Here is a 25,085-nt window from a genome sequence, read left to right on the forward strand (position 1 = left end):
ATATATTTTAAGACTCAAGGGCACTATACATGTAGAAGTGGTTGTCCAACTTAGCAGTTCAATAGCTTTATCATATACATGGGAAGAGCAAGAAGGGAGTTATCTCAGATACCTGAGAAAGTCACCTTTCTTAATCCTTCCAATGACCCCTTCCTGGAAGTGATGGGGAGCATTGTTGCTATGGTTTTTCTGATTCAGATTTAATATAGATTCCAACACAATCATTGATGCCATGGGACCTTATCAACTCAATCAACTGTTCTGGAGGAGGGGAAGTCTGGCTGGAAGAAAAGCAGAGTACAGAGCCTCACTCCAAAGAAGACCTTTTCACTTTACATTTGCCTTTCACAATGCCTGGGTTTTAAGAGTTGCTTTGTAACTTCTTGGGAAATGGATGCTAATTCCTCCTTCAGCCCATTTCAGTTTGTCATCATGGAGCTCCCTAGGGCCATGAGCACAGCTCCCATCTCCAGAGGCTTTAGGGCCAGCTCAAAATCAAATGAGTACCCTAGAATAACTAAAATAATCTTGAAATAGAATAAAGTTTGAGTAATCAGTCTACCCTGATTTCAACACTAATTGTATAGCTACAGTAACCAAGACAGTTGGTGTTGGTAGAAGGCTAGACATATTTTTTATATCAATAGAACAGAACCCAAAAATAGACCTACACAAATATGTCCAACTGATTTTTGACAAAGGTACAAAAGCAATTTAGTACAGGAAGGATAGCCTTTTCAACAAATGACACTGAAGCAATTGGGCTTCCTTAAGCCAAAAGTAAAATGAATTTCAACCTAAGTTCACACCCTATAAAAATTAAAATAGATAATGGACTTACATTTAAAGCTACAAAACTTTTAGAAAACAGTAGGAGAAAATCCTCAGGATTTAGGGCTAAGCAAAGTTCTTAGACCTGACACCAAAAACTTGAACTATAAAATAAAACATTGACAAAATAGACCTTATCAAAATAGAAAATTTTACCCTGTGAAAGACCATGTGAAGAGGATGAAAAGACAAGCTACAACTTAGGGGAAATATTTGCAAACCATGTATCTTATAAAACATTAGTATCTAGAATATGTAAAAAACTCTCAAAACTTAACAGTAAAAAAAAAAAAAAAAACTACACACTCCAATTAGAAAATGGGCCAAAAACAAACGTATTTCACTGAAAAGGATATATAGATAGCAGTTAAACACATGAGAAGATATCCAACATCATTAATCACTGGATAAATGCAAATTAAAACCACAGTGAGATATCACTACATACCTATTACAAAGGCTAAAATAAAAAAATAGTAACAACACCAAATGTTGACAAGGGTGCATAGAAACTGAATCATTCATACCTTGCTGATGAGAATGTAAAATGGTACAGGCACTCTGGAAAATAGTTTGGCAGTTTCCTAAGACATAAAACATACAACTACCAGATGATTCAGCAATTACACACCCAAGTATTTATTCCAAACAAATGAAAACTTTTTTTCAGTTAAAAAACTTATAAACAAATGCTCATAGCAGCTTTGTTCATAATAGCCCAAACTGGAGACAACCGAGGTGTCTTTCAGTGGGTGAGTAATTAAGCAAACTGTGGTAAATCCATACCATGGAATATTACTCATCAATAAAAAGGAGCCAACTATTGGTACATGCAACAACTTGGGTGAATCTCTGAGGAATTATGCTGATTGCAAAAAGCCAAAACCCAAGGTTACATATGATATGACTCCATTTATATAATGTTCTTCAAATGCTATAATTTAGAAATGAGGAACAGATTAGTGGTTGCCAGGAGTTGAGGCATTGAGGACAGGAAAGAAATGAGTGTGGTTATAAAAGAGTAACAGGTGTAATCCCTGTGATGATAGAAATGTTGTCTTCTGACTGTGTCCTGTAACAATATTAATATCCTATCTGTGCTACTGTACTATAGTTTTTCAAAATGCTATCATTGGAAAAATTGAGTCATATGTACAAAGCATATCTCTGCATTTTCTCTTAAAATTGCATGTGAGTCTACAATGATCTCAAAATAAAAAGGTTAATTAAAAAATTAAAATGAGCACTTCCCAAACTCCCTCCCTAATATCTCCATATCATTTGTTGGCATCTAGTCCCCTCATATTTTTGACACTTATCACCTTTGAAAACTGACAAACGACATTGTCAAAATGGCAGAATAGTTTACTGTTGTCCTCTCCCTAAAGAACACAGATTTTGGCAATCACCAACAGATGAGAGTGCTTTTATGAAGTCTTAGAGTCCAGTGGAGAAGTTACAGACTGAATAAATTGACTGGACACATAGAAGAGCCCAGTCAATAAAGACTGGAGGAGATGACTCCTCCTTTAAATGCAAAGACAGCAACACAAGACCAGAAGGAACATGAAAAATCAAGGAAACATGACATCGTTGAAGGAATGCAATAATTTCCAGAAACTGATCCACAAAGACATGCAGATCTGTGATTTGACTGATAAACAATTCAAAATGGTTGTTTTAAGGAAGTTCAGTGAGCTACAAGAGAGACAATTCAACAAAATCTAGAAAATAAACATAAACAAAATAAGAAATTTAATAGAGAGTAGAAATCGTGAAAAGAGCCAAATTACAGAGCTGAAGAATACAATGAATGAAATGAAAAGTGCAGTAGAGAGCATCAGTAGCAGACTTGATCAAACAGAATTCTCTAGCTGTGGAGTCAAAGAAAAGGCATTTATAATTGGCTAGTCAAAGTAGAAAAAAAGAAAAGAGTAATGCGAAAGAGTGAAGTATACCTATGTGAATTATGAGATACAATTAAGAGAAAGAATCTAGAAAATATTGGAGTCCCAGGAGGAGAAGAGAGGGGAAAGGGGGCAGAAAGCTTATTTAAATAAATAATGGCTAGAGCTTCCCAATTCTGGGTAGATATTTGGATATCCAAGTTCATGAGGCTCATTGATCTCTGGACAATTCAACCAAAAATGATCTTCTCTAATTATAATGATCTTCTCACATTAAAATAAAACTGTCTAAAATTAAAGACAAAGAACGTTAAAAGCAGCAGGAGGAAAAAAAAAGTCCTTATATGCAAAGGAACCCACATAAAGCTATCATCAGATTTATCAACGGATACTAGCAGGAAAGGAGAGAATTGAATGATGTATTCAAAGTACTGGAAGAAAATAACAGCCAACTAAAAATGCGGTACCTGGGAAAGTTTTTTTTCAGAAACGAGGGAGAGAGAAAGACTTTTCCAAACCTAAAAAAAAAAAAAAAAAAAATGCTGAAAAGAGTTCATCACCACTAGACTTGTCTTACAATAAATGCTGAAAGGAGTTCTTCAAGCTGAAATGAAACTATGCTAATTAATAACATGAAAACATAAACACACAGGTTAAAATAAGTATATCATCTAATTCAGAATAATATGGTGGTGTGTTAATCACTTAAATATACTATGAAGGATAAAGGACAAAAAGATTAAATATAACTATAGGTATAATAAATTGTTAATGGATAACACTAAAAAAGATACAAATTGTGATCAAAAACATAAAAAGTGGTGGGGTAGTTTTTGTTTGTGGTCAATTGGTTATTAGCACAAAATAGACTGTTGTAACTATAAGATGTTTTATATAAGCCTCATTGTAACCACAAAGCAAGCACCTGCAGTAGGAACTACAAAATGGCCAGAAAATAATTCATAATATGGCAATACTATGTCCTTTCCTATCAATAATTACATTAAATGTAAATGGATTAAATTCTCCTATCAGTATGCATACAGTAGCTGAATGGATTAAAAAAAACTAGACACAACTGTATACTGCCTAGAAAGACTCAATTCACCTTAAAGAACACACATAACTCCAAAGTGAAGGCATGGAAAAAGATATTTTATGCAAGTGGAAACCAAAAGAGAGCAATGGTAGATATACTGATATTAGAGAAATAGACTATAAATCAAAACTGTCACAAGAGACAAAGAAGGTCATTATATAATTATAAAGAGGTAACTTGTCAAGAGGATATAACAATTGTAAGTAGATATGCACCTAACATCAGAGCACTTAAATAGAGTAAGCAAATACTAGCAAATCTGAAGGAAGAAACAGACAATGTAATTGTAGTAGAAGGTTTTAATACCCCACTTTCAACAATTGATAGATCACACACACAAAAAATAATAATTAAGAAAACACTGAACTGGAAATATATTTAGACCAAATGTACCTAAAAAACATATAAGTTCTATGCCATGCAACTGCAGCAGAATTCACATTTTTTTTCAAAAGCACATAGTGATTCTCCAAGATAACATGTATTGGGGTCACAAAACAAGTCTTATCAAATTGTAAAAGACTGAAATAATATCAGGTATCTTTTCCAACCACAATGGTATGAAACTAGAAATTAATAACAGGAGGAAAACTGGAATAGTCACAAATATGTGGAAATCAACACACTCCTAAACAACCAATGGGTCAAAGAATAAATTGAGGGGAAATGTTAAAATATCTTGAGATAAATTAAAATGGAAACACAATATACCAAATGTTAGGGAATGCAGCAAAAGCAGTACTAAGAGGAAAGTTTATACCCATAAATGCCAAAGCTAAGAAAAAAAGAAAGATTTTAGATAAAAAACCTAACTTGACACCTCAAGGAACAAAAAATGAAGAAGAAATAAGCCAAAAGTTAGCACAAAAGGAGATAATAAAGATCAGAGCAGAAATAAATAAGAGATCAGAAAAACAATAGAAAAGATCAATGAAATTAAGAGCTTTTTTTTAAAGATAAAAGTGACAAACCTTTAGCTAGACTAATTAAGAAAGAAAAAGAAGACTCAAAATCATAAATCAAGCAGGAGCTACTCCAAATGATACCACCTAAATATAGTTTGGGGGGATACTGTGAACAGTTGTACACCAATAAATTGGATATCCTAGAAGAAATGGATAAATTTCAAGAAACATACAATGTCCCAAACTGGATCATGAAGAAATAGAAGATAATAACATGCCAATAATGAGTAAGAAGATTGAATCAGCAATCAAAGACCTCCCAACAAAGAAAAGCTCAGAAACAGATGGTTTCACTGGTGAATTTTACCAAACATTTAAAGAAGAATTAACACCAGTCCATTTCAGAGTCTTCCAAAAAATTGAAAAAGATGGAACACTCCCAGATTCATTTCATGAGGCCAGCATTACGCTGATACCAAAGCCAGAACAAAACACTACAAGAAAAGAAAACTACAAACCAATATCCCTGAAGAATGCAGAAGCAAAATTTCTCAACAAAATACTAGTAAACCAAATTCAACAGTGTATTAAAAAGATTATACACCATCATCAAGTGGGATTCATCCTGAGATGCAAGGATGATTCAACTTATGCAAATCAATATATCTGTTACACCATATTAATGGCAAAAAGATAAAATCATATGATCATATCAAAATATGCTGAAAAAGCATTTAAGAGAACTCAATATTATTTCATGATAAAACCTCTCAACAAATTCGGTTTAGTTGGAATATACCTCAACATAATAAAAGCCATATAAGACAAGCCCACAGCTAACATAATGGTGAAAGGTTAAAAGCTATTCTTCTAAGATCAGGAACAGCACAATAATGCCCATTCTCACTACTATTCAACATACTGCTAGAAGTCCTAGCCAGAGCAATCAGGCAAGGGAAATACATAAATGTCAGAAAGGAAAAAGTAAAAATTTTTCTGTTTGCAGGTGACATAATTTTATATATAGAAAACTATAAAGATAATCGTAATGACTGTGGATTGGGAGAAAATAGTGGCATACCACATATCTGAAAAGAGATTAATATTCAAAATACATAAAGGATTCATACTACTCAATAGCAAAACCCTACAAATACTCCAACTAAAAATGAGCAAAAGACCTAAATAGACATTTTTTCCAAAGAAAATATTCCAAAAGCCAACAAGTACATGAAAAGTTTCTCAGCATCACTCATCATCAGAAAATACAAATCAAAACCACAATGAGATATTACCTCGCACTTGTCAGAATGACTGTTATCAAAAAATAAGTGCTGGAAAGTGCTGGCAAGGATGTAGAGAAAAGGGAACCTGAGTATACTGTTGGGAATGTACATTGGTACAGCTACTATGGAAAACAGTATGAAAGTTACTCAAAAAATTAAAAATAGAGCCACCATGTAATTCAGCAATTCCAGTTCTGGCTACATAGCCAAAGGAATGAAATACTATCTTAAAGAGATATCTGCATCCCATGTTTATTGCAGCATTATTCATAATAGCCAAGACATGGAAACAACCTAAGTGTTCATTGACAGATGAATGGATAAAATAAATGTACACACACACACACATACACACACACAACAGAATGTTATTCAGCCATATAAAAGAAGGAAATCTTATATTTTGCCACATCATAGACTAACCTGTAAGACATTATGCTAAGTGAAATAATTCAGACAAAGAAAAATACTGTGTGATCTTACTTATATGGGGAATCTAATAAAACTGAATTTATAGAAACAGAGAAGAAATTGGTGTTTGCCAGATGCAGGAGGTGTGGGGGTGGGAAATGGATGAAGGTGGTCAAAATGTACAAACTTTCAGTTATAAAATAAATCAGTTTTGGGGAAGTAATGTACAACATAGTGACTAAAGTTAACAAAACTGTATTGTGTATTTGAAAGTTGCTAAGATCTTTAAAGTTCTCATCAAAAGAAAAAAATGTGTAACTATGTGAGGTGATGGATGTTAAGTAACCTTTATGTTCTTACCATTTCACAGTATATGCATATGTCAGATCATATGTACAATGTAATATGGTATACAATGTAAAATGTCTAGTATATCTCGATTAAATTGGGGTAAAATATAAACTGAGCAGAAAAATGAGTAATAAGATTGAATCAATAATGAAACCTCCCAACAAAGCAAAGCTCAGGAACAGATGGTTTCACTGGTGAATTCTATGAAACATTTAAAAAAGAATTAACACCAGTTCTTCTCAAATTCTTCCAAAAACTTGAAGTGAAGGGGAACACTCTCAAATTCATTTTCCAAGGCCAGCATTACCCCAATACCAAAGCTGGATAAAGGTGCTACTAGATAACACAGGCCAGTATCCTTGATGAATATTGATGCAAAAATTCTCAACAAAATACTAGCAAACAAAATTCAACAGCATATTAAAAGGATCATACACAATCATCAAGTGGGATTCAACTCTAGGATGCAGAGATTGTTAACGTGCAAATCAATAAATGTGATACACCACATTAACGGAATGAAAGATAAAAATCACATGATCATCTCAATAGGTGCAGAAAAAGCATTTGACAAAATTCATCATTCTTTCATGATAAAAACTCTCAATAAATTGGATATACAAGGAACATACCTCAATATAACCAATGCCTTTTATGACAAGCTCACCACTAAAACATCATATTCAACAATGAAAGTTTGAAAACTTTTCCTCTAAAATCAGGAATAAGACAAGGGTGCCAATCCTCACCACTTCCATTCAGCATAGTGCTGGAAGTCCTAGCCAGAGCAATCAGGCAAGAAAAAGAAATAAAAGTCAGAAAGGAAGAAGTAAAATTGCCTCCATTTGCAGATGACATGACTTCATATCTAGAAAGTCTAAACTCTCCAAAAATAATATTAGAATAATAAAGGACTTCAGTAATATTTCATGATACAAAATCAATATACAAAACTCAGTTGTGTTTCACTAACAACAGACATCCAAAGGAGAAATTAAGGAAACAATCCCATTTTCAGTAACACAAAATAGAGTAAATACTTAGGAATAGGTTTAACCAAAGAGTTTAAAGATCTGTACAGTGAAATCTACTAGATATTTATGAAAGAAATTGAAGAAGATACAAATAAATGGAAAGATATTCCATGTCTATGGATTATAAGAATTAATATTGTGAAAGTGCCCTTACTAGACAAATCCATCTATATACTCAATGTCATCCCTGTCTCAAATTCCATGTAATTTTTCATAGAAGGAGATAAAACACTCCTAAAATTCATATGGAATCACAAATCCCAACTAACCAAAGCAATCCTGAGAAAGAAGAACAAAGCTGGGGCATCAATGCTTCCCAATCTCAAACTATCTTACAAAGCTATAGTAATCCAAAAAGTATGATACTGGCATAAAAACCAACATATAGACCAATGGAACAGAATTGAGAGCCTAATTTAAATGCACATTTATAGTTAACTAATATTTGTCAGGAAGCCAAGAATATTCAATGGAAGAAGGTTAGTCTTTTCTATAAATGGTATTGGGAAAATTGGATATTCACATGCAAAAGAGTATATTGGACCCCTACTTTACACCACTCAAAAATTAGCTCTAAATGAATTAAGGACTGTAAAATTAGAAGAAAATATAGGGAAAATACTCCTTGGCATTGGTCTTGGCAACAAGTGTTTTAACCTAAAGCACAAGCAAGAGCAACAAAAACCAGTGGGACTATTTCAAACTAAAAACCTTCTGCACAAGCAAAAGAAACAAAAATAAGTAAGTGGGACTATTTTAAACTAAAAACCTTCTGCACAGCAAAAGATAAGCAATCGACAAAATGAAATGTCTACCTATGGAATGGGAGAAACTATTTGTAAACCATATATTTGATAAAGACACACACATACACACAAACACACCCCATGGAATATTATTCATCCATAAAAAGAAGGAAATCCTACCATTTATGGAAACGTGAATGTACTTTAGGGAATTATGCTATGTGAATTAAGTCAGACAGAAAAATACAAATACTATATGATCTCACTTATATGTGTAATCTGAAAAATGCAAAGTTACAGAAACAGAAAGTAGATTGGTGGTTGCCAGGGGCTTGGGTTGGGAAAAGTGGAGAGATGTTGGTCAAAGGGCACAAACTTCTAGTTACAAAAGGAAGAGTTTCTGGAGATATAACATACAGTATGACGACTGTAGTTCACAATACTCTATTGTATACTTAAGAGCTGCTACGAGAGTAGTTCTTAAACGTTCTTACCACAAAAAAAGTTAATTATGTGAGATGATGGATATGTCAACTAACCTTATTGTGGTAATCATTTCACAATATATACGGATATCAAATCATTACATTGCACACCTTAAAGTTACACAATACTGTATGTCAGTTATATCTCAATAAAGCTGAAAAACTATAATAGTAACAAAAATAGAATAAAAAATACTGGCTTTTAGAAAAGAAGTAGTTCCTTCCCACTGAAGTACCAATGGCTGGTTATGGCTTAATATCCCAGGGTAATGGGATCAAGTCATTAAACAAAGGCAAAGAAGATGTAATGCTGAAATTTCAGACACTGACCAGCATGAAGAAGGTATTTGGGAGCAGCAGAAAGATCACCCTTGCACTCTGAATCATATTCTGTGTGCCTCAGCCTATTCTGTTCTGAATTTAGAAAAGGATTAAACTTTAAATTTAGGTCCCCTGATTTCTGGAATCCTCCATGTGAATTTTGCTTTGGTTTCAAATTCTCCTATAAAAGTTGAGAAATCATTGAAGTATTTCCTTTAAAAGGTCACAAACATATTCCAAGTCTTCTTTATGTTCCATGAATCTTATCTTCTGGTGGGTGAGTTTGCTTTCTCCCTTAACTACCAATGTCACCTCCCTAATAAATGTGGTTTAATCACTCTCAACCTGATGTTGAACACTGAGTCACTTGTACCTTAGTTTTTAGAAAACCATTTCCCCTCAAAGACCTGCCCTGAATTCAGTAGTTCTTACCCAGGCTGGAATCTTAACTAGGAATTCTTAACCAGGAGTTCTTTCCTTGGATGATTTTACTTTTTTTAATTGAAGTATAGTTGATTTGCAATATTATATTAATTTCAGGTGTACAGCACTTTGGATGATTTTCAGTTTCAGTTAGCATGCTCTAAAGTAGGCTGTCTTGAATTGTACATTCAAAGTGGTCACTGGGTAATTGAGAAGACCATTGCTACTTAACTTACACCATTTCACTTTGATCTCTTTTTATTCTAGGTGTCAACTCTGCTCGCTCAGTTCCTCCTTCCTATCCACCACCACAGGACCCATTAAACCAGGGCCAGTACCTGGTTCCCGATGGCATCGCTCAATCACAGGTCTTTGAGTTCACTGAACCCAAGCGCAGCCAGTCACCATTCTGGCAAAACTTCAGCAGGTTAACCCCCTTCAAAAAATAATACCTACAGGGAGGCAGATAATTTTAAAATAAAGTAAATAAAATTATATTTATAGATGGACCTTTTTTCGGAGAAGCACTGTTGAAATTTATATATATATATATATATATATATATATATATATATATATATATATATATATATATATATATATATATATACACACACACACACACACACACATACATACACACACACACACACACACACACATACAGACACTTCAGTGTACATACACACACGCACATACACAGAAGGACCAAAAATGTTTTCTGTTGTTTTAGGGAAATAAAATCTGTAGTTGATAGAAAGAAATACTAATGACTTTCAAATATGCGATCCCTTTAAAAAGTTTTCTGTTCTTACCCTGTCCCCCTCCCCTTTACTTTCAGAAATTGACACTTCTATATGTTCCTTTTCTTGTTGAGATAATCTTTTTGCTCTCCTGTGAGTGATTCATTCACTTGTCATTATTACCATAGATGTGTTTGTGTTGTTTTTTTTTTCTTAATGATACTGATGCTGATGACTTTTTAATTTAATTTGATGTGGTGGAGTTCGGGAGTTTCGAATTTCTTTTTTTTTCCTTTTACTTTTCACTGAGTAAAGGGAGGATCCCCTTTCTCCTCTCCCTCAAATGACCATCTGTGAATGTTTCTGCAGCCTTGCAGTTGCCCCAAATAGCCTTTTCCCTGCATCTTCTGTCTCCAGTCGTGCCAGTCTGGACATGCTCTGTTGTGCCCTGTGACATAATTGCTCAATATTTCTATTGTTTTCACTGTGTTTTAGTTGTTGTAGAGGGATTGAAACTAAACAGAGGCAAGGAAGTGTCAGAATAATGATGCTGGAGAAGACTTCTGTTCAGGGAACATTCTGCATTTGGGCTGTTTCTTCTAGCACTGGGGGTTCCCATTGTGACAGCACTGCTAGTTCATGACGATTTTGTATGTGGGGTTTAGTTTGGGTCAGTTATTCTCTTCTTCATGCCGCTTTGGTTATGTTGTTCCTCCTAGGCCTGTCCCTCCCCTAACCTAAAAAATCTGAACTGGAAGCAAAGAGGTGGAGACTCTGCTTCCTGAAAGAGAGATTCAACTGCTTCCAACACCAAGTAGGTTTAGCATGGCGCTCCCCACTGCAATCAATCCAGGGGCCTGGTCATACCTGCTTCACATTTGCAGATTTTTTAGGCAGCATTGATAGGAGTCTATGAGAGGTCAAGACAGAGCCTACATGACTGAGATCATCAGCTATCTTCAAATTATTGACCTGGACAAGATCTAAGGCTGACAGTAACCTCTCATATGGAAGAACAAGGACAAGCATGGAAAGAGACAGCCTTGGCCCATGATATGTACCTGAAGTTCCTAACACTCAAATTTATGAAACTCCCTGTTGTTAGCAGATTGTATGGATAATTTTCCATGATTCCTTTCTTCCTCTCTCCCTGTCTTCCTTCTTTTTCTTGCTATCCTGGCACAGGAGGATTACTGCTATGAAATGAGCATAGTTAAAGCATTTCTGACACCCAAAAAAGGCCCTGTTTCCAACATTCTCCCATCCCAGAACATTTGAAGCAAGCGAGGAGCCCAGGGGACTTTTTCTATGAAGAAAGAATCAGAGGCCGAGTTGCTACTCTCAGGCTAAATTTTAGTAGGCTTTTACACTTGGGGAAAATTAACTTTCCCTACAAAGAGGCAGGTTCCTTATGGCAGGAGTACCTGTTCCTCCTCTCCACATGACCCCTTGGGTGAATAGGCCTTGAACAGCAAGGAGAATGGAGTACAAAGGAGTGAGGATGGGCCCTACTATGGAGATTCCCCATTCCAGTGGGGAATCTGGAGATTGTGAGTCTGTCCTGGACCCCATGGGGGAAGACTTCATCATGAAAGGACCTCAGCTTAATGAGAAGCAGTAATGGCTGCAGGGGACACTCAGCATGGCTAGCTTGATTGCTGCTCTATTCCCTGCCAAGCCTGGGAAAGTTTTTTTTTCCTCAATGGGAATCAAATTTCAAGCTCTTTAAACTCCCATTTCACCACACCCAAATCGGGCTTGAGGAGTAAGCCAAGGTTGAGTCTGAGCTGGGCAGAGGGCTGGGGCTCGGGACTGGCCACCACTGTTCAGCACATGACCCAGCTACTTAAGCCCCCTTGGCAAGGAGCCTGGTACCCAGTGCCTAAGCTAAAATGATCTCCCTGGAAGACAGAATGTCTTTCAATGGCTGTGTAGGTCTCCCATGAGTGTATATCCTTTTCCTACTTTCCATTCCTTCCCACTAGGCTTGGCCTTGATGTGTTTCTCTAGGGCCTGGGGGTACACCAAGAAGGGATGCTTGGACAAGTCCCTAGACCTATGCTATCTCTTGGCCAAGATGCCCCATCCCCCCTGCTCCCCTAGGACTGTGCCCAGAGCTCCAGGATCAGGGATTATCACCTCTTTCCACCCACCTCTGATACACCCAACCCACTGGCCTCATCAGATGCCAATGACTTATGAAAACAACAAGAAAGCAGTTTGCCATTGGTTGGATTTTCCCCTAGCCTGTGGCAGCAAAACAGACCAGTGGCCAACAGCCCCAAGGGGAGCCCCATTACCTGGGCTCAGAGTCCAACCTGTTCTGTGTCCCCATAGGAGTGCTATCCCCAAGAATTCATAAATCTCTGTTCCTGCATGGCCAAGAGCTCCCCTTTCTTCAACTCGGTGAGGACTGGATTTGCTCTCCAAAAGGCTTTTCTAGTATATTCTATGGGTCCTGCTGTGGGATGGTCCTAACACAGAAATCAAACTCCTCATTCTCCCTTTCTTTCTATGTGTATATCTCTTAATGGATTTATAAGGACAGCAGCAAGACAGTTTTAACAATTCTAGTGTGAAGCCAAATAGTGATCTTTATTGCTTTGGGGATGGGGTGGGCTGGGGTGGATGGATGGGCAACAGTGATTTTGATTACCCCTGCTGCTCTGCATTTGCCAGTTTATTATTTCATTTCTTCTATCTGACTGTTTGACCCTGTCAAACAAGTGTCAAAGTTGTGTGTTTAAAAAAAATGTTTAACAAAAATATGATGTTGTAATGACACAAAGCCTTATGAAAATATTTATGGAGTTCAATAAAAGAAGTAAAAAGACACCTCCAGGCATAGCTCTCATGCCATTTTGTGTGTTTGTGTGTGTATTTTACCAGTTGCCAAATAAAGGGAATTTTCCTGGTAGGGACCACTTACCCTAGCCTAATTTTGGCCTGTCAGCTCTCTATTCCATTGCCAAGTATGCTATGGGCTATCTGTGACCTTGCATGTCCTTTCTGGAAGAGTGTGCCACAAGAACCAAGTTTGATCCTGTAATCAGGGGCACTTAAAATGTCTTTATGGATGGGACTGTCCTTCATGTAACCTTGCCCTTCAATAAGACTCAAAAGTCCATTCCTGACCTTGCTCCTTTTTCTTGCAGCTGCAAGTCCAATACCTGTCCTGGGCACTCACATGAGCTTAAAAGCTGCCTTTTGGACCTAACCAGAATCCATATCACTTAGGAATACCTCACCTCCAATTCTTTCCTAATGCTTCCACTCCTGTCTCCTCAGAGGTAGATGCATTCCTTAGCCATCCCCCAAAGCAGGTGGAGTGACCTTACTATTTCTTTCATCATTGTGTCTCCTACACATAGATGCTCCATGCTGCCCACTAGGCCCCCATGTGGTGTCATGCTGCCCATCAGGGAAAACAGTATGTTCTGGCACTACTTCACCTATCTTTCTCCAGAAGAACTAAATACTGACCCTAATAAAGTGCTTATTTACTTGAAGGGTCCAGATAATTGTTCCAAGATACAGCATTAGAGGAAGAACAGGTATTGTATCTCTGGGTTAGGGTGTCAGGCCTTGTAGATCCACCACTGCCATCTCAACCCCAGGATTTGAAGAAAATGATTAAACCCTCTCCTTTGGTAACTTTTACCCTTTCTTGGCTCTCTCCTCATTTAACCTCTTTACTGCCCTCACCATTTATCTTTTCCATGGGGGTCTGCCAACTTTATCCACCAAACTCAGAAGGCTCAGTTCTCAGCATTCCCTTCTGCATCTTGCCAATTCCTAGCCTCCTCAGCTTCCAAAGGTGAATTTCAATTACCTCCTTCAAAGCAAGAGGATTGCACCTGATCTCTGCTCTCTGACCACCTTCTGAGGATCATAGGGTGGAGAGTGGGGAGACACATGGTAGAGGTCTTACACTCTGGGATGCAGCTGATTCTCCCTTAAGGTACCTAAAATCAAACATGTCTCATTACCAGAAGAATTATATCTGAAAGTCCCATACATCCTTATAATAAATCTGTATTCTTTATTACCATAAAAATGGTTCTAATACTTACAAACTTATTTGCTAAGAGCATTCACCCACTTCCTGCCCTCGGTTTTAGTACATAGTCTCCTATATTCACTGATGAGAATGCTGTTACATTCATCTATGAAAGTGCCACTTGCCTCTCTAATCACTGTTTCCAATTTGCCATCTGCAATTGCTTTCCTTGACTGGGAGCAAGAGGGCCAGTAGATTTAAAGTATCATTTTCAGGAGGCCCTCAAAGGGAAGGGCTAGAGAGCCTTAGCCCATCCTAAGTTCATTGTGTTGAGGATGAAGGCTTCTTGCTCTACTTTCCTCAGGATCATCTGGGAGGCTCAGTAGTGAGGAAAGATGTCTTTGTGGTGTCCTCAGATGGCCAGGACTAGAATGGAGAAAAGAGACTTCTCTCAGCTTCCAAGAAAGGCCTCTTCCTAGAACAAGTCTGCTGGGACAGCTTCTACCAAGTCTGATAGAGAAGGCTTATGGCTTGTCTAAATACAACAAATTTTCCTATTTTCAATTTTCTTACCATATATAGGGTCTCATTTAATCTTTATGATAACCATTCGGCCACGGGGTTATTAACCACATTTCACACGGAAGCTAGGGGCTCATTTAAAGTAACTAGTCAATGGCTGGTGCCCCAGATGGGGAAGGAGGCTGGTGGCCACCCTCCCCCGGCCTCGCACCCCTAGGCGTTCACAGGCAGGAACTTGACTGTATTGTCCTGCCTCAGAGAACAGACTCATCTGCCACAGGCCTAGCCTGGGTTGCTGCCTTTGAAAGCAAGGGAAGGTCAGTATGATGTCAACCACAATGCAGCATGGAATTTCCAGAGAGGTCTTATTTCAAAAGTTTGTAAAGAACGAGAACCACATGGACTTCTGCAAAGGCAACTGAGCTGGCCTGAGCTTGAGGGAAAGGATAATGTGTGCTCAGCCTGTAAGTAACACCAAAGAGGCCAGGTGGCAGAAAGCTTTCTATGAGCGACAGCCCTTTCCTGATAACTACGTGGACCGGAGGTTCCTGGAAGAGCTCCAGAAAAACATCTATGCCCGGAAATACCAGTATTGGGCTGTTGTGTTTGAGTCCAGCGTAGTGATACAGCAGCTGTGCAGTGTCTGTGTTTTTGTGGTTATCTGGTGGTATATGAATGAGGGTCTTCTGGCCCCCCATTAGCTTTTTGGAACCGGCCTGGTGTCTTCACTGATTGGCTGTTTTGTTTGATCTCATCGATGTCGGTGAAGAATGGAAGTACGCAGGCGGACCTGGTGGGCTGACTTCCCCCTTTCCTCTGCCTGGCTCCCAGCCTTCTCCCCACCAACCCTCTGTTTTCCTCTCTGCCAGCAGGGGTCCATGGTCCTACCCTACTAGGCTTGTCCCCTAGAGGGTGGAGAAGGGGCTGCATAAGCTTTCTGTTCAGAAAACAACTTGATGTATCCATATATGCACTCATGCATTATCCTTCATATATATATATTTGGTCTGTTCTAATTAAATGAATTAAAAATGATTATGGTATTTTATAGTGTTCTTTTGAAGTAAAGGATATTTTGCAGCTTTCTGTCAAAAATGGAATAGCATGATTTTTTTTTCTATTTCATTTACTTCATTTCATTCCCTTCCAAACTTCCTCAAGAAAAAAGAATGATAAGTTTTTCAGCATGGGAATTACTTTCACATTGCAAAGTCTATTTAATGGTTCATGTGATCAATATATTCACCTCAGAGGCTCTTATTATTCACACAAAGCAAACTCAAGTATCGGGAAAAGTGGGTCCATTTTTGAAAACTCATCATGGCCTTCTGTGGGTGGTTTGATGCTAGCTGATCAGAAGTCCTGCTTTGATGAAGTTATTCAAATCTTCATGCTGTGGCTATAGGAAAAAGAGCTCCCTCAATTATTTGAGTTGAAACCATTTGACAAATGGGATTCTTCTACTGTTTCTCTAACTCAGAGTCACAGATCCTCTATTCCTGGAGGTAGAGGCCTATTTGACCTCTGTCACTGGGGAGGATGGCAGTCCTTCAGACAGGAATCCAGGAGTGAGTGGTAGTGCATTTATATACAGTTGAACTAGTATATATTAATATTCAGTTTAGCAAAATGGTTAAGTTTATACCTCTGGGATCACAGAGACCAGGGATCTAACTCTGGCTATGCCAATTGCTACCTAAGTAGGTTACTTAACTTCTTGGTACCTCAGTTTCATCAAATGCAGATAATAATCTTAGCCACCTTCCAGGATAACTATGAGGAATTAATTAGATAATTCATGCCAAGTTCCTAGCACAGTGCTGGGCATATAGGAAGGGCAAAAAAGAGCAACTATTGTTATCATTAATATTATTGCTATTGATACTACTAGTTAATGAGGAAACTAAGGCAGGAGATTTTGTCCATGCTTAGACCATAGTGTCCAAGGAGAATCAATGTCTCCCTGGGGTCAGGTATGGTGATGACAATGGGAATTGAAATAACAATGCCCTGGAAGTAAAGTAAAACAGATGGGATAGAGTTGGGCTACTTGTTAAGCAATAACTTCCCTGCCAAGGCCTTTAATTAAAGATTCTGAGTTTATTTTTATGAAAGGAGATGGCTTTTTAAAAATAATCTTCCTCATTTGTATCAGCTCTCAGTTTTTTTTTTTTTTTTTCCTGAAAATGGCTCAGAATGGGAACTGGCCACATTTTAATAAAGAAATGAAATTCTATTGGTAGAACAGCAGGCCTCAGATAGCAAGTGGGAGAAAAGACTTCAATTCCTATGAAATGAAAAGTAAGACTTCTGTTCTAAGGTAACAAACTGAGCCCATGTATTCTTCTCTCCTACCCTTCACAAATTTCATTGAAATGACAAATCAGCACACAATTTAAAATAGTCTATAGCAGTGATGGACAACCAGGAAAGATAAAAATAACAAAGCAGAAGGTTTGAGGTTTTAGGAAGATAATAAGTATATGGGATTGGATTGATAGAACATACAAAGCTGAGATACAAGAAAAGCAGTGAAGGCAAGGTGGGACCTTCCTGGAAAATGGTTATCCCGTAGGATACTACAGAGCTCACCTTTCCCTCAAATTCCAACAGGATCTAGGTACAATGGGGGCTGTGAGGCTGTTGGTAGAGAAATGGTAGGGCTTTAGGAACTTTTCCAATGCCCCGTTGGGTGAACAATGAGTGGCTGCTACAACCACCTCCATGCTGTAGCTACTGATGACCACTTAGGGGCATTTAATAGAGAAGCCTCTAAGTATCAGGATCAGGGCCCAATAGAGAGGAAGGCCAGTGTCCTGGAATCTTGCTAATAAAAGGGTGATCCGTGGACCAGCAGCATCAATATTGTCTGGGAGATTGCTAGAAATACAGAATCTCAAGGCTCAACTCAGACCTACTGAGTCAGAACCTTCATATTAACAAGACACTTAGGTAATTCATGTGAATGTTAAAGTTGAGCACTTCTCTAGGTAACTTTTGGTCCCCTCAACAAGTGCAGGGATGGAAAAACAATGTCTCATTATAAATGTGAAATTTTCTATTTTTCCTCCTGCATGTTCCTATCCACTTACCAAACTCATTCATAGAACTCCACAGGTACCATTTATTTCAGTGGTTCTGAATCCTGGCTACCTATTAGAATCATCTGGTATACTTTTGAAAAATGCCAGTATCTGCACTCAATGTGGCTCTACATCACTTTCACCATCCAATTTCATGTGAGTGTACTTGATTGGTAGAACCCATCATATCCAAACCCGTACTTCCAAGGAGGTCTGTAGTAGAGGAAGGAATGGTAGAAGGAGCTTGGCATGGATGTTTAGCATCAGCCCACCATAGCCATCACAAATTGCAAAGAGAAAGCAAGAACAGCAATTTTGGTTCAACAAAGAAGAATTCAAGTTACAAATTATTAAATACATGGGCTGTAAAGGGCTATTTTATGTTAACAAAAAGTAAAATCCACTAAAGAGAAATGATAGTTATGACATTCATGCACTGAACAACACAATACTAGAGTATATAACTGGGGGCAAATAGGGGTAAGGGATTAAGAGATACTACAAGTGTCCTTCTACTCCACCATTTTGGCCCTTCTTGAGATTACCGTTTTAATTGCTGGAATGAGTAAAGCAGATTGTACTCCACAATGTGGGTGGGCATCATTCAATCTATTAAGGGCCTGGATAGAGCAAAAAAGTGGAGAATGGGGCAATTTGTTCTCTGCCTAGCTACTTGAGCTGGGACAGCAGTCTTCTCTTGCCCTCAGACTGGCACTTAAACCATTGATCCTCCAACTCTCAGAAATACACTACTACCTTTCCTGAGTGTCCTGCTTGAAGACTATAGATTGTGAGACTTCTCAGCCCCAATAATCACATTAGACAATTCTTTATATTGTCATTCTCTTTCTCTGGAAAACCCTGATTGATATCAACACTATAATTTTATATACTTAGATTTGGAAATCTAGATTAAATAGATTCTTTTCTATGAAAAAATAAATTGTCACAATTGACTCACACAAAGATAGAGCAGATGACTATCCAATAAACCCAACTGAACTGTAATGGGTGTAAAAACATATTGAAATATAGAAATGTCAGCAAGATAGCAAATAGGATCTCCATAGCTCATGTCCCCATACAAAAACAAATATTTGGCAGCTATCCACAGACAAAAATGCCTTTGTAGATACTTTGTAATCCAGGTAGGATATTAGAAAACACCAGTGGAGCTCAAGGTTAGGAAGGCCTACTTTGAGAAGGCAGGCTTAAGCAACACTGGTAGACCTGCTGACCAGGCCCTAACTGCAGACCAGAAGCAGTCCTGTTCTCCTGTAGACTTGGCTCCAGCCTGCTTATCCATGGGCCTGCCACCAGCCCCCTTTGCCAGGGGACCCATAAGAAGACATGCTTATCTGTGTCCTTGGTAGCAGGTCCCTCTGATCTTGGACTGACTGTAGTCCCTGAAGTAGTCCTGTGACCCACCTCTAACCTGCTCTACTACAGTCCTGTGGAAGTCCTGCCCATCTAGAGAAATGCCAGGAGCACAATCAGGGACCCAGTGGAAGCCAAACCCATAAACGCCTCTGGTAACAGGCTTACCAACTGCGGACACAACTGTGGAACCAGCAACATACACAGGACATGGCTGCCAACATCTGAGGGTTGGTTGCTGTAAGCTCCACTCACTTCTCTGGCACAATCTGATCTATAGTGGCCAAGCCCTGCAGATTTTGCTGCCACCCCTGTGAGGCTAGACATGAGTGTGTCCCTGAGGAAGTGACCCGCAAAGCTGGGAAAGCTCTATGTCCACTTTGGGCTCTTTTTTTTTTTTTTTTTGCCACTGGAGAAACCATAGATCCAGGAGGCCCTCTTGGTGTGACTTTGCGCCAACTTGGGGGAGGGGTGATGTATTCAGTGTGTAGCCATCCCTCTTGCCCTTCTAAGGCCAAGGACTCTCAGTCTCTGTGGTCCAGGGGTTGCCTCAGAGTCATCCCTGGGTTCCAGGATTTTCACTCTGGTGTGTTTTCTATGGACAGTTATTAGTTGATCTTCTTGTGAGGATCTATGTTACCATCTTGATCTATACACATTTTATTTGTCAATTATGCCTCAAGAAATCTGGGGGAAAAATATATCAAACTTCTGGCTTATGGTTCCTCATATAAGTAGCTTAGAGATCACCACTCTATCCTAAGAACAAGTAAAAAGCTGAGCAGATTGAAAAACAACAATCTTTTTTGGATCCATTAGAATGGGAGAACAAAGGGCAAACTGCTCCACCCAAGACTGGAAGCAAATACAGGGAGTCACAGTTTGCCTGATCAGAACTCATCAGCAGAACCCACCACTTTAGGAACCAGTGCCAGACTAAGAAAACCTGAGCTGTAATTGATGAATTGCTGGAGGCTAAGTGTGGACAACTCTGAGAGTTTAAAATGAAATTGGTACAAAATCATAAGGGGTCCTTTACAATACCGTGAGACTTACCTCCAGGAACTCAATCAGGTTCCAACAGTAAATATAGGAGAAAAATCCAATCTTGTTTCTGGCATGTGACAGAGAAAAAGAACCATTTTCAAATATGCCAGAGCAATCTGTTCTTCTAAAAAAGGCCTGCCACTAGAGGAAACTAGTTAACCAGAGCCCAATCTGTTGGGGTATTATGAGAACCTAACTGACCTGGGAGAATGGAAGTACCTAACTACAGCTGAATCTAGCCTTCCACGTGAAAGAAAGAAAATACCCAAATCCAGCCCATTCAAACCATTCTGACCCAACTAAGGGGAGATGACAAAACTGGGAAACACTTGTGGATTTCGCAGTCTAAAAGCATAGGCCTAGACTAACTAAAAGACTGACACCTAATTTTAGGACTACAGAACATTTCTCCTACTCCTACAACTCACCACCACTTTACTAAATGCTTATTTACCTTTTACCCAGTTCCTTTTTACCCACTACACCAGTCTGGCTATTAAGAAAAAATCATGAAGTGTCCCACGGCAAACACCCTATACAATTTGAAGAGAGCAAGCATCAGAACAGGACACAGTAGGGATGTTGGAAGTATCAGCCTGAGAATTTAAAACAGCTATGCTAAATATCTGAAGTGATCTAGTGGATAATGTAGACTGTATTTAAGAAGAGCTGGTAAGTATAAAGACAGAAATGAAAACCTTAAGACAGAACCAAAAAGACATGCTAGAGATTATAATTAAATAAAAAAAAGCAACAAAAATTAATAATGGCTATTATGGGCTCACTAGTAAACTGGATACAACTGAGGACAGAATCTCTGAGCTAGAAGATAATTTAATAGTATCCTCAAAAACTGAAAAGCAAAGAAAACAGACTAATAAGATAAAAGAACAGAACATTTAAGGATTGTGTAAAAAAGTCTAATGTTTATGTAATAGAAATACCAGGAGAAGAAAGAAAGAAACAGAAAAAATTTTCAAAATAATAATGACTGAAAAATCCCCTAAATTAATGTCAGACACCAAAGCACAGATCCAGGAAGCTCAGAGAACACCAAACAGAATAAATGCTAAAAATACTACATCTAGGCATATTATTTTGAAAGTATTGAAAGTCAAAGATTAAAAAAAAAAAAAAAAGTCCTGAGAGAAGCTACAGGAAAACAAAAACACTTCATCTAAAAAAGAAAAAAAAATCAGAATCACATCCAAATTCTCAAATACTATGTAAGCGAGAAGAGAGTGAGGGGATACATTTAAAGTGCTGAAAGAGAAAAATAAACCTGTCAACCTAGAATTCTCTACCCTGAGAAATTCTTTCAAAAATGGCGAAAAAATACTATTTCAGACATACAAAAAATTGAGGGAATTTGTTGCCAGTAGACGTGACTTGCAAAATATTATTAAAAGGAGTTCTTTAGTGAGAAGGAAAAAATATAGGTCAGAAACTAAGATCTGCATAAAGTAAAGAAGAGAATCAAAAAAGGAATAACAAAGTAAAATAAAAATTTTAATTTTTATTATTCCTTTTTTTAATAGACTTTATTCTTTTAAAAGCAGTTTCAGGTTCACAGCAGAATTGAACAGAAAATATAGAGAGTTCTCATATAGCCCTCCTCACCCACACATATATGCTCCCCTATCCTCAGCATCCTTCATCAGTGTGGCATATTTGGTACAATCAATGAACCATCATGGCCACATTATTATCAACCAAAGTCCATAGTTTACATTAGGGTTCACTCGATGTTGTACATTCTATGGCTTTTAACATATGCATAATGACATGTGGCCACCACTATAGTATCATACAGAATAATTTCATTGCCCTAAAAATCCCTTGTGATACAACTGATCATTCCTCCCTCTCTTCTCCCCAGTCACCTGGAAACCACGATCTTTTTATTGTTTCTCTAGCTGTGCCTTTTCCAGATTGTCATTTGGTTGGAATCATACAGTTTGTAGCCTTTTCAGACAGGCTTCTTTCATTTAGTATTATGTCTTTTAAGGTATTTCCATGTCTTCTGTGTCTTGATAGCTCATTTTTTTTACTGCATATATATTTTTTACTTTACATGTATGTACTGTTCATTGTTTCTGAGAAGGTTTAGAGCTTTAACTTTTTTAACTTACATAGTTATCAAAGGAATAAAGCTAACCACAAAATACAAACTAGTTCAAAAAGATACATACACCCTGCTAATAACAGCGATGTTGTTTATAATTGCCAAGATATGGAAGCATCCTAAGTGCACATCAATAGTTGAATATATAATGAAGATGCAGCACATATATATACACATACACACACACACATACATATATATGTAATGGAATACATCTCACTCATAAAAAAAGAAGACTATTTTGTTATTTGTGGGCCTTCATTCACTTTTTTTTCACTTCAAAAACCAGAACTTTATAACTGGCAGAGACATTTCCATTACATCAAAAATAACAAATTACCATATATAGTAACATGTCGTCGGCATATAGTGACACTTTTATCTCTTCTTTTCCAATTTGGATCCCTTTTATTTCTCTCTCTTGCCTGATTTCTGTGGGTAGGACTTCCAAGAATATGTTGAATAAGAGTGGTGATAGTGGGCAGCCTTAACTTGTCCCAGATTTTAGTGGGAAACTTTTTGAGTTTTTCACCGTTGAGTACTATGCTGGCTATAGGTTTGTCATATATAGCTTTTATGATGTTGAGATATGTTCCCTCTATACCCACTTTGGTGAGAGTTTTTATCATAAATGGGTGTTGAATTTTATGAAATTCTTTTTCTGCATCTATTGAGATGATCATGTGGTTTTTGTCCTTTCTCTTGTTGATGTGATGCATTACATTGATTGATTTGCGTATGTTGAACCACCCTTGTGTCTCTGGGATGAACCCCACTTGGTCATGATAGCAGCACTATTTACAATAGCCAAGACATGGAGACAGCCTAAATGTCCATCAACAGATGACTGGATAAAGAAGATGTGGTAAATTTATACAATGGAATACTGCTCAGCCATAAAAGCCGACAACATAACACCATTTACAGCAACATGGATACTCCTGGAGAATGTCGTTCTAAGTGAAGTAAGTCAGAAAGAGAAAGAAAAATACCATATGAGATCGCTCATATATGGAATCTAAAAAAAACAAAACAAAACAAAAAAAAGCATAAATACAAAACAGAAACAGACTCATAGACATAGAATACAAACTTGTGGTTTCCAAGGGGGCAGAGGGTGGGAAGGGATAGACGGGATTTCAAAATTGTAGAATAGATAAACAAGATTATACTGTATAGCACAGGGAAATATATACAAGGTCTTATGGTAGCTCACAGAGAAAAAAATGTGACAATGAATATATATATGTTCATGTATAACTGAAAAATTGTGCTGTACACTGGAATTTGACACAACATTGTAAAATGATTATAAATCAATAAAAAATGTTAAAAAATAATAACAAATTACCTAGAAATAAACCTAACCAAGTAGGTTACTTGTACTCTGAAAACTGAAATGACACAAGGAAATGGAAAGATTTCTTGTGCTCTTGGAGTGTAAGAATCAACACTATCAAAATGGCCACACTACCCAAAGCAATCCACAGATCTAACACAACCCCCACTAAAATACTCACAATATTCCACACAGCATTAGAACAAAAAATTCCAAAATTTGTAAGGAACCACAAAAGACCCTGAACAGCCAAGCAGTCCTTTTTCTCCTTTTTCTTCTTTTTGTTCTCTTTTCTTATGGTTTGATGACTAGAGAAGGTCCTTTAACATTTATCGTAAAGCTGGTTTGGAGGTGCTGAAATCTTTTAGCTTTTGTTTATCTGTGAAGCTTTTGATTTCTCTATCAAGTCTGAATGAGAGCCTTGCTGGATAGAGTATTCTTGGTTGTAAATTTTCCCTTTTCATCACTTTAAATATATCGTGCCACTCCCTTCTGGCCTGTAGAGTTTCTGCTGAAAAATAAGCTGATAACCATATGGGAGTTCCCTTGTATGTTATTTGTTGCTTTTCTCTTGCTAATTTTAATATTTTCTCCTTATCTTTAATTGTCGTCAATTTGATGACTATGTGCCTTGGTGTGTTCCTCTTTGTGTTGATTCTGTGTGGTACTCTCTGTGCTTCCTGGACTTGGGTAACTGTTTCCTGTCCCAAGTTAAGGAAGTCTTCAATGATTATCTCTTAAAATTTTTCTCAGGTCCTTTCTCTCTCTCTTATCTTTCTGGGACCCCTATAATGTGAATATTATTGCACTTTATGCTGTCTCAGAGTTCTCTTAAACAATCCTCATTTCTTTCCATTCTTCTTTCTGTTCTGCAATAGTGATTTCTGTGAATCTGTCGTCTAGCTCACTGATCTGTTCTTCTGCCTCATTTAGTCTATTATTGGTTCCTTCTAGTGTATTGTTCCTTTCAGTGATTTTATTCTTCAGTTCTGGGTATTCTCAATATTTTCCAATTCTTTGCTAGAAACTTCGCTCTGTGCATTTATACTC

At 37.6% G+C, this 25,085-nt stretch overlaps 1 protein-coding gene across 23 annotated transcripts in view; it reads left to right on the plus strand.

Annotated features, from left to right (window-relative positions):
* Positions 1 to 13,373, plus strand: part of ARHGEF9 (Cdc42 guanine nucleotide exchange factor 9) — a 410,653-nt gene extending 397,280 nt beyond the window's left edge. For 21 of the 23 annotated variants that reach the window (XM_074359744.1, XM_074359745.1, XM_074359746.1 and 18 more), the window contains one exon: positions 10,067 to 10,753. In XM_074359744.1, coding sequence (XP_074215845.1) covers positions 10,067 to 10,248 — 182 coding nt within the window. In that variant the 3' untranslated portion in view covers positions 10,249 to 10,753. Of the gene's footprint in view, positions 1 to 10,066; positions 10,754 to 11,261 lie in introns of those variants that run through there. The other 2 variants (XM_074359741.1, XM_074359742.1) reach the window with 2 other exon arrangements.
* The last annotated feature ends 11,712 nt before the right edge of the window (positions 13,374 to 25,085 follow it).

This window comes from Camelus bactrianus, chromosome X (genome assembly GCF_048773025.1).
Source record: "Camelus bactrianus isolate YW-2024 breed Bactrian camel chromosome X, ASM4877302v1, whole genome shotgun sequence".
NCBI classification, from domain to species: Eukaryota; Metazoa; Chordata; class Mammalia; order Artiodactyla; family Camelidae; genus Camelus; species Camelus bactrianus.